Here is an 11,089-nt window from a genome sequence, read left to right as displayed (position 1 = left end):
GTATCTGTCCACCGAATCGTCTTCCCTCCCATGACCTTCTCTTCCAAATCCTGGATTTCTAGTCCTGACAGTCAGCCTTAAAATCCCCTTGACTCTTTTTGCAAAGAAGCAGACACACAGAAACGATTAACTTGAATGGAGATTTCAGTCATTCTATCCAAATTGAATTGCTGGATGTGTGCTCATTGACTTAACGTTGTCTTCCAGTGAGGCCTGACGACGTCTCAGGCTGATGGTTTTCTGACAGGCAAATGAGAGAAGATGCTTAATAACGCTTGGCAAAGAAAAATGCCTTGCACATTGGGAGGATGCTGATCACAGAAGGGGAAATAAGCAGTTGGACAGGTCCTGCTGGGACATGCATGATTCCTTGTACTGAATTCATCTAGACCAGTGGTTCTCAAAACCCTATTTCTCTCCCACCGCTCAGGGGTGGCAGAAGGGGGTTGGTGCTCCTATTATGATTATAAAGGTTGGATAGCCATCTGTTGGGGGTGTTTTGATTGTGCTTTTCCTGCATGGTATAAGGGAGTTGGACTGGATGGCCCCTGGGGTTGCGATGATGATGATGATGATGATGATGATGATGATGATGATGATGATTTTGATGATGATGACAAAAATCGGATGGCTATCTGTTGGGGGTGCTTTGATTGTGCTTTTCCTACATGAAGGCAGAAGGGGGTTAGACCAGATGGCCCCTGGAGTTGCTCCTATTGTGATTATGATTATTATTATTATTATTAATATTATTATTATTGCAAAGGCTGAATGACCATCTGTTGGGGATGCTTTGATTGTGCTTTTACTACATGGCAGAAGGAAGTTGGACTGGATGGTCTCTGGGGTTGCTCTGATGATGATGATGATGATGATGATGATGATGATTAGAAAGGTTGGATGACTATCTGTTGTGGGTGTTTTGATTGTACTTCTCCTACGTGGCAGAAGGGAGCTGGACTTGACGGCCCCTGGGGTTGCTCCAATTATTATTATTATTATTATTATTATTATTATTATTATTACGAAGGATGGGTGGCCATCTGTTGGGAGTGCTTTGATTGTGATTTTCCTGCTTGGCAGAAAGGCATTGGCCTGGATGGCCTTTGCGATCTTCCATTGAAATACTATTAAGTTTATGTTGGTCAAAAAGTTTGCCAATGCCTGATATATATACATTATATAATATAACATCTAATGTAATACATAAACATTTCTTGGGTCTCCACGAGAAACTTTTGCTTCAGAAAGGACTCCGCGGCTGAAAAAGTTTCTAATATTAGAAAGGCTTCATAGAATATTATTTTTATCAACAGTAAACCAAAGCAGGATATAGTGATTAAGCTATTGCTTTTATATACCATCCCAACTGTTGTGAGACTAAACAGTGGGAAGCGGAAGCCAAGCTGTGTGCCATCTGTGCTGTGAATGTCAGCTCTCCCATAGAGATTAAATAGCATGGTTGTACATGGTTTTTCTTTTAGACTGAAAAACAATGAATTCATACCTGTGGGCTCAGAGGAAATTTTGTTTCAAATATTCTTTGCAATGGACTTGGGATGTAAAACGGAACCCCATGAGTCTGGAAGTCCAACGGTACATAAGATGCTAAAAAGCTCTGGTTATGTTTTCACTACATCCTGAATGCTAAACTCAACTTACCATACTTAGTACTTCTTCTTACTGTTATATTGAAATCTCAAAATGCTGGCAAATGTTATTTTCTCCTCCATTATCGCCAACCCCCAAACATTTTTAACTACGGTCTCTTGTGAGTTTCATGGCTTTCTATTTGTTAAACATTTCTTCTAGATCTCTGTCTCTTTCTCTGCTTCTTTTTCTTGGAAGAATCACAGAAAATACAGAACCATGGGAAGGATGCTTTTCCCTAACCTTCTGTAGCTTGGCAACCAGAATCAGTAGCGCTGGGCCAATAATATACCAATGGAGATTTATTTCCACCAGCATTGCTCAAGGAGGAAATGTGCAGTGTAGGAAATTGCTGCCAGTCGATGGAAAATTAACTGACATGTTTAAGCGTATGATGGGCAAACAGAACATCATTTTGTACTGTATTTTAATATATCTTCGGCTGTGCGCATGGCGTGTTTTAATTTTAGAGAAAGACTTCATTAGGCCAGCCATCTGAAGGTTTTTAAGCAGAAGAGGCCATCTGTTGAGAGTGCTTTGATTGGGGAGTCATCTATAACAGGCATGGGCAAACTTGGGCCCTCCCTCCAGATGTTTTGGATTTCAACTCACGCAATTCATGTGCCAGTTGTTAGGAATTAGGAGTTGCAGTCCAAAACACCCGGAGGAGGACCAAAGTTGCTTATTATTGTCTATAAGCAGATAGAGCCATCCCATCTAGAACCCAAGAATTATGCGCTATCTAGAACCCAAGAAAAACTGAGTTTTGCAAGGATTGAAAAGGGCAGCTGATGATGACTAGGAATCTTGAAGTTCTCCCATTCAGAAGTTATGGCAAATAACAACAATGAATGCAGGTTGCACCTTCAAAACAAGCAAATAATCCGATCTGAGGGACATTAAAAAGGTGCAAGGTCCGATACCTCCAAGAAACATCCAACACATTGAAGTTGTTCTTGTGCAGCTTCCCATACGGATCTGAACTATTACGCCTCAGCAAAACTCTAAAGAAACAGTTACGCAGATGTTGGATCTTCACCTCAACAGTTCCTTGTACGGAATGGTGTCCACATGGCATTTTTTGCAGCAGCCAAATATTGTAACCTGTTTGCAGGCAGGCAGAGCCACAGGATGGGTTTCTTCTTTTTTTGGCTGAACTGCAGCAATTTTAGGCTTCAGGCTGCCAATCCAGTGTTTGAATGCTATTCCCCAAGCCCCTGATTTTTTAAAAAAGAAAATCCTTGTGCATGTAAAATTGGCAAATCAGAGAAAAGATTATCCTATGAAATATTCAGACGGTTTTTTCACATGACAGAACATTTCAGTACTCAGTGTAGCACATGCTGTCAAAAACAATACAGCAAGGAAGCAGATCTTTTGTTGACATTATGTTTTGGCAATAACACAGAAACTGAATAGGAAGCTGAGCAAAGTGCCATGTTATTGCGCCTTCTTTCAAATGCATTGCCAAGAAAATATATATACTCCATGCCCAGAATAAATCATGTGCCTGATTTGCATATAGTATCATGGTGCCTTTGCAACTTACAGTAATTAGTGACATGTTGAAAATACTCTAGTATAGACTTAGAAAATGAAGTGGCCAAGGGGTTGAACCGGGACAAGGCAGTGCAACATTTATGAGTTTCGACTCTTTTGCTGGAATGATTTCCTTGAATGATTTATGGGGCTTAGGCAGATCGGAAGACCAAAAGGGCATTGGAGATTTTTTCCCCTTTAAAGATAAGAAGATCACTGAGAAATTAGATCCAAACACAAAAAGTACAAGAGCCAATAGAAAGGGAACATACTTGGATGCAGAACTGATTTGTGAGACATTCATAAAAGCATTTCTGATTTATTCCTCTGGTCATCCATCACGCATATTCAGAGAACAAACTCCACGCTGGTTAGCTTTGCTACCATAGGACTTGTTAGTTCATAACAAAACAGAACGACTTAACATTAATAACACGTAGTATTTGACAATTATATAGTCCAGGCTTGGTCTGGCACCTCCTTGGGCTGATCTCTTTTCAGTATTTCAGCATTTGGATCTATTTGCATCTTTTTAGATGATGAAAAAGCATTTGATAACTTCAATGTAGCTGTTTGCTGCCATAGAGAAGGTGGGCAACATGTCCCAGTAGAATCTGCAGCAAGCAAAGTGCCCAAATCTGTTAGGAATTGTAGGAGTTGAAGTTCAAAACACCTGGAGGGAGAGCCGAAGTTGGCCCATGCCTAGGATAAAGCATCCAACACCAGCAAATCCATTTTCTTTTTTCTTTCTTTCTTTCAAGGGAGTTGGAAGGTCAACTTGAAATAATTTGGGAATCGACTACCAAAGAAAACAGAAGGATGAAGGAACTCTTGCATAAGTCTCTAGAGAAGAGGAACACAGAGAATCCTGTCAAAGCACATTTAGCTGACATTTTCCAGAAAGACCTGCTGGATGGATTTGATTTCAGCTACTGTGATTTGGAGCCTTCCTCACCTATGAAGTAAAGCTCAGAACCAGCAGGAGGAAGCTGTGTCTTCAGGACACAAATGTTTACACCTTTTTCGGGGGGAAATGAACGCAAGATACACGACAGATGGATGGTCAGATTGTAACTCCATCAAGCAGCCAAATACGATCTCTCAGAGAAGGCTGTTGTTCTTTTTGGTGATATCCAAGGGTCTCGAAATCTGCATGGTAACGACTGCATTGTGGGTGGGGAATATGATGCATTAAAAGCTCTGTCAGTCTTAACATTCATCCAAAAAGCACATTTTCAAACTTCATAATATCAGGAAAAAAAATTTAACTAGTTTCTCTCTAGAGCCTCTATTTCTCATAGGTTTCATAGATGGCTTCCTTTTCAGTAAATACACTTAGGATTGTATTCCCAGTGATGAGAATGAAAATGGCTTTTAGAAAGCACTAAGAAACATGATGACACGCTATTACCGGTTTTTAATGTCACATTTCCTTATATTGATCTACTTACTGTGTTTTGCTAGCAGCAGTTAACACGGTCTGTCTCTGTATATTGCTACTAGTTACCTTAAGGACCAACATAAATATTTTCTAGACCATGGTTTTTAAAACTTTTTCCACTCACGAACCCTTTTCTGCATGAGAAATTTTTACACAACCCTAAGTATGTAAAATGGGTATGAAAATCAAACGTTTACTGATAATTAAAATCAGCAGTTTGCAGGGCTCTCTCAACAAGATGAGTTTCTTTTTCTAGTGTACAGCTGAAACATCCTCACTGTAAACATTGCAGGCAAGGTCTTGGTGGCCTTCAGAAAACGTTTACTGTGGTCAAATTGTTCATGACCCTAACATTGAGCTAAACTAAGGGATCCCCACCTGGTATTTTTTTTTAATCAAGCACCTTTATGTTAGAAAATAATTTCACCCAGGTACATTGTCCCTCTGTTTTGCAGAACTTTGGGTTACTAAACAATAATGTTGACAAAATCAGGATTGTCCTTGCTATGTATATTTGAAAATTTTAATATAAGCAGCATCATCCAAAAGCTACCATATTTAGCAAGACAGAACTGGAGAAAGACTGGAAGATGTTGTAATGGATCTCAATCAAAAGTTGAGTTTCCTGCATCTTTTAGGGGTCAAGTATTGAATCTTTCTCTCCCTGGTTTTGAGAGAAAGTGGTGCTTTTCGCCACTTGAACAACAATCAAATACTGTGTGATTCAAGGGCCTTTGGTTGTGATGTAACATTGTAAGAGCTTTAACTTGTGAAATCGAATAAAAGCCATTTCCTGATGTTTTCTATGACACTGTGGACCCGTTGCTCAGTCATTCTTGTGAGCATTTTAGAACTTAATATGGGTTGTATATTTACAAATTAAGAGCAGAACCTAAATGGATGCTTAGCCGTGCCTTATATGTACAGACCATAAAACTTACATGCAGCTGTTTGTAAACATACTTTCTAACTGAACCTCTGCAATAATCAGTGGTTACTGATAATTTTTAGGCATCTGGACCAAACTGGGTGGCTATGTGAACTGGTCTTGTGCTTAGTCTTTGCTTTACATACTGGTTTAATGGGCTACTGTAGTGTAGCAATAAATCCATAGTACAATCCTGGGTATGAATACTCAGAAATGGGACCCAATGGGTTCACTTGGACTTACTCCCAAATAAGTGTGTTTACCATTTTGGCACTAATGATCCATTCCTGTCATTTTAGTTTTTGTGACTGCAACTCATCCGTAAGAATAAAATAAGGTTGAAAAAACATTTTTCAAGTACAACCAGGTATGTACTTTTCAGTTTTTGGCCTAGAAATGGATATACAATATTGTCGCTATACTCGCACAATATGCATTATTATTCAAAAGAGATTTTACATATGGACTCCTTCTCTCTTCCTCTTTCTACTTATATTTTCTATTTTTAATGTGTGTGTTTTTAAGTATCATAGCCATCATCTACATAAATATTATTCTAAATATGGGCTTAGTTGTGTGCTATCCAGGCCTTTTTTGAATTATGTATTTTTGCAAATGTTTTGTAATAATAAAATGACATTTTTTTAAAGAGAGGAAAGCATATGTTATCTTTTTCAGACAAGCACGTGGACAATTTCAAGAGAAAAAAGGAAACCATGAAAATGAACAAAATTTGGCTACCACCAGGGCTGTGTTTTAAATTCCCTGGAAAAGCCACGTTCAGCCCGAGACTGTATTTCCCCTCTCTTTTGTGTGTTTAAATTCTGGCACCGATTCTAATTTTCTTCTCCTTTTAATTTGTACAGACACAAGATTGACGAGTCTGTCATTTGTTCAGTCGGGGTGTTCACTTGGCAGCTTTTCACTCAATCGGCAAGGAGCCTGATTTCAGAGGCAGGTTGCGTATTTTAGGTAATAGTTGAGCTATTTCGTATTTTAGCCTCTTAAGGATTCTGGCATGGATGTGGTCATCTGGCCTGGCAACATGTTACTTTTTAATTTGCCCATTAGTTCTAAAGTGTCGCCCTTTGTTACCTCTGTTTGAACAGATTCTTCAGCTGTTCTACTAGGAAAAACAACCTCGGCAAATGTTTAGGGCAGAGGTGAATTCTGTAGTGAAAACAAAGCCAGAAAATGCATTCAGTTTCTTTGCAGTTGTCCAATTTGCCTTCAGCATCCTTGCAACAACTTGTGTTTTCTTGCAACTCTTCTACGATTTTATGATTTTGATTCCTACCGCCTTATTTTCCTTATATGCATTTATCTATTTATTTATTTATTTACTACATTTATATCTCGCCCATCTCACCCCGAAGGGGACTCAGAGCGGCTTACAAAATAAATTTACATACAATATATTATATTACTAGCATAGCACAATACTGGCATTAAATTACTATGTTGTACTATATCAATATACTTTAATATTATTAGTAATATTACATTAATATATAATTAATATTATTATATTGCACTATTAGTATTGTATCATATTACCATATAATACTATCAATATTATATGTATTTACAATATATTATACAGTTGAGTCTCACTTATCCAACATAAACGGGTCGGCAGAACGTTGGATAAGCGAATATGTTGGATAATAAGGAGGGATTAAGGAAAAGCCTATTACACATCAAATTAGGTTATGATTTTACAAATTAAGCACCAAAACATCATGTTATACAACAAATTTGACAGAAAAAGTAGTTCAATGTGCAGTAATGTTATGTTGTAATTACTGTATTTACTAATTTAGCACCAAAATATCATGATGTATTGAAAACATTGACTACAAAAATGCGTTGGATAATCCAGAACATTGGTTAAGCGATTGTTGGATAAGTGGGACTCTACTGTATTGTTATATATTATTGTAAATTATATTGTATATGCATATTTTCCATTTCAAGACGGTTGGTTTTGTATTTGAAAGGCAAGAGGCCACTATAACCAGAAATGTAATCTAATAATATAAACTATAAGACAGTATTTCCTATATATGCTCCATGTGGAACATGAACTCTGGTTGTCATTGGACTCACAAACCCTTAATATAGAGTTCTGCTTTTTATGAATGTATGTGTGTTTGTAACACATTGATTATATTTTGGTTTAGAGATGTTTTTTGGAACCATTTAGTATATTTTGAATCTCTCATCCTTGTCTGTACATTGAATGTTCTATGACTATATATATAAAAGGGTAATGAAATTTCGGCCTAGAACAAAACTACACATCCCGGAAACAATAAACTTGGCAGCACAACCGCTCATCCATGCCTCTATGTTCATACAACAAAAAGAAAAGAAAAATAAAGTTCTAATTAGAGGGAGAGGAATAATTGTTTTTATCCAATTGCTGCCAGTTAGAAGGAGACCCACTTGGTCTCCTAGCAACCCACTCAGCCCAGGGGACAGGCAGAGTTAGGCCTCACTCCACACTGCCTATAAAATACAGATTATCTGATTTTAACTGGATTATATGGCAGTGTAGACTCAAGGCCCTTCCACTCAGCTATATAACCCATTTATAATGGACTTAATGTAAGGTAAAACCTTTACCCTTTATCTTAACTACCGCCAATTCCTCAATACTTTATTTCCCATACCACCATACTTCGCCACAGCAACGCGTGGCTGGGCACAGCTAGTAGCATATATAGGAAATATTGTCTTTTAGTTTATATTATTAGATTACATTTCTGGTTATAGTGGCCTCTTGCCTTTTGCATTTCGGGGAATCCCTTCTCTGTATGGTTTTGTATTTATTTGGCCATGGGCTTAATTTGCAGGTTGATGGGAATGAAAATGGTCTTAAAATAGGGAATATGCATGCCCCTTAATTTTGGGTTGAGTGGTTTATTTATTTTGTGTTATTTGGGTTGAGCGGTAATAGGAATTATGGGAGTTGCAATCCAAAACACCTGGAGGGAGCGCCCAAGTTTGCCCAGGCCTGTTCTGAACAATAAGTGACAGACAGGTCTGACACTTGGCAGGTGTGTAAACCTTTTGTGTCGCTTTCAACCCTCTTAACTCCTGTTGCAAGACATCACCTCCAAACAGCAAGAAAGGCGCCCAAAGTGTGCTGTTCATTTGCCAGAAGAAAGCAAATTGCAAACTCCTTTGTTTTCCTTTGAAGCCCTAATGACAAATGAGTGGGAGACAGTAGCAATTAGCAAGGCTGGAGTTTGGGATGCAAGAGAACAGCGGCAGGGCTTTCTTTTCTTTTCCCTGCAGCATCATCAACAGCCCTCAGTAGATTAAAAAGTAGTGGCATGATTAGGATTTGCATGACGGGGACAAGAGGGCCTCATTGACAATCCCTTCCCAGACCCGAATCTGAACCTCTGAATAAACATCCACAAAGCTCTGATGCAAGTATATGATAATGTGCATTTCTTCTTTTTTCTTTATCTCAGTGTGACTCATCGATTTAGGATCGGGCGAGGAGGAAGAAATAAAACAGAATTCCATCATTAGTGATCATTTTACAATACGAATGGCTCCAGCAACTAGTAGGAAAGAGTTATATCATTCAGTTATATCATTCTGGATATTATTAGTACAAGAGAGACATGCGGTTTTATGATGACAACTCGTATTAAAGTCCACAATTCATTTACTGTGGACTTTAACCCGAAGTAATTCGTGAGATAAGCATTTGATTCAGTAATTAAAATGGCACCGTTATATACACTGGGCAACAAGCCATGCGTATATGTGTGTGTGTGGGTGGTCAGGTTGTATCTTGATGTCATTTCCGCAAAGGATAATTGCCTGAAATAGACCAAAGAGTTAAAAAGAAATGCTGTACAGGTTGTGCCCATCCTAGATTTTTTTTCACTTCCCTTTTATTAAGCTCAAGAATAAAAATAAAGAATAAGCATAAGAATAAATAAAGAATGTCAATTAAAGGAAGATACTAAATACACCTTGGAAAAGGCTTTGGAAAACAAACTTGCCATAGCGACGTTCATGGGCCATCTAGTCCAACCACCTTCTGCCATTATGCAGGAAAAACACAAAGCACTCCCTACAGATGGCCATCCAGACCCTGCTTAATAATAATAATAATTAACATCATCATCATAAAATCATAGAATTGGAAGAGATGTCAAGGAACATCTAGTCCCACCCCCTACTGCCATGCATCAAAGCATCCCCGACAGATGGCCATCCAGCCCCTGTTTAATACTACTACTACTACTACTACTACTAATAATAATAATAATAATAATAATAATAGAATCATAGAGTTGGAAGAGACCACATGGGCCATCTAGTTCAACCCCCTTCTGCCATGCAGGAAAAGCACAATCAAAGCATCCCCAACAGATGGCCATCCAGCCCCTTTTTAATATCACTACTAGTACTACTACTACGAATAATAATAATAATAGAATCATAGAGTTGAAAGAGACCACATGGGCCATCTAGTCCAACCCCCTTCTGCCATGCAGGAAAAGCACAATCAAAGCATCCCCGACAGATGGCCATCCAGCCCCTGTTTAATACTACTACTACTAATAATAATAATAACAGAATCATAGAGTTGGAAGAGACCACATGGGCCATATAGTCCAACCTCCTTCTGTCATGCAGGGAAAGCACAATCAAAGCATCCCCGACAGATGGCCATCCAGCCCCTGTTTAATACAACTACTACTACTACTACTACTACTACTACTAATAATAATAATAGAATCATAGAGTTGGAAGAGACCACATGGGCCATATAGTCCAACCCCCTTCTGCCATGCAGGAATAGCACAATCAAAGCATCCCCGACAGATGGCCATCCAGCCCCTGTTTAATACTACTACTACTAATAATAATAATAACAGAATCATAGAGTTGGAAGAGACCACATGGGCCATATAGTCCAACCTCCTTCTGTCATGCAGGGAAAGCACAATCAAAGCATCCCCGACAGATGGCCATCCAGCCCCTGTTTAATACAACTACTACTACTACTACTACTACTACTACTAATAATAATAATAGAATCATAGAGTTGGAAGAGACCACATGGGCCATATAGTCCAACCCCCTTCTGCCATGCAGGAATAGCACAATCAAAGCACCCCTGACAGATGGCCTCCAAGGAAGGAGCTTCCACCACATGTCACAATGCATAAATTTTAAAAGGAAGTGAATTTGCAACACACGTAAAACAGAATCCCAGGATTCAAAATAGGAAACGGGCCAAGAGTTGGGTTGTTGGGAGTTTTCCGGGCTGTATGGCCATGTTCCCGAAGCCAAGAGTTGATGAGAAGACTCATTGGTCTCCCCCAAATCTTGGAAGGATCACTCTGTTGTGAACACCGTGTTAACACTGTGACTGATCTAATGTGGAGCGTGTTTGTGCCGTAAATGCCATGCCGACCAAACATTAACCACGCCATCCCTGCTTTGGGTAATAATTTGGGTAAGAAAGAGTGTTGCCCGCCCGGGTGTGTATTCCA

General features: G+C 38.9%; 2 protein-coding genes across 8 annotated transcripts in view; both read left to right on the top strand.

The window, feature by feature from the left end:
* The window catches only part of cep89 (centrosomal protein 89), a 31,594-nt gene extending 26,155 nt beyond the window's left edge, over nt 1-5,439 (top strand). For all 3 annotated transcript variants that reach the window (XM_062961920.1, XM_062961921.1, XM_062961922.1), the window contains one exon: nt 3,951-5,439. In XM_062961920.1, coding sequence (XP_062817990.1) covers nt 3,951-4,155 — 205 coding nt within the window. In that variant the 3' untranslated portion in view covers nt 4,156-5,439. The remainder of the gene's footprint in view (nt 1-3,950) is intronic.
* Nucleotides 5,440-5,591: 152 nt separating this feature from the next.
* Nucleotides 5,592-11,089, top strand: part of slc7a9 (solute carrier family 7 member 9) — a 39,030-nt gene continuing 33,532 nt past the window's right edge. For 3 of the 5 annotated variants that reach the window (XR_010000626.1, XR_010000625.1, XM_062961924.1), the window contains exon 1: nt 6,545-11,089. This exon is cut by the window's right edge and continues 818 nt beyond it. Coding sequence is in view for 1 of the 5 variants with exons in the window: in XM_062961925.1 (XP_062817995.1) it covers nt 9,124-9,139 (16 nt within the window). In the remaining 4 variants the exon portion in view is untranslated. The other 2 variants (XM_062961925.1, XM_062961926.1) reach the window with 2 other exon arrangements.

Source organism: Anolis carolinensis, unplaced genomic scaffold (genome assembly GCF_035594765.1).
Source record: "Anolis carolinensis isolate JA03-04 unplaced genomic scaffold, rAnoCar3.1.pri scaffold_9, whole genome shotgun sequence".
Classification (NCBI taxonomy): domain Eukaryota; kingdom Metazoa; phylum Chordata; class Lepidosauria; order Squamata; family Dactyloidae; genus Anolis; species Anolis carolinensis.
Note: the sequence above shows the minus strand (reverse complement) of the source record. Positions and strands in the feature narration are given on the sequence as shown.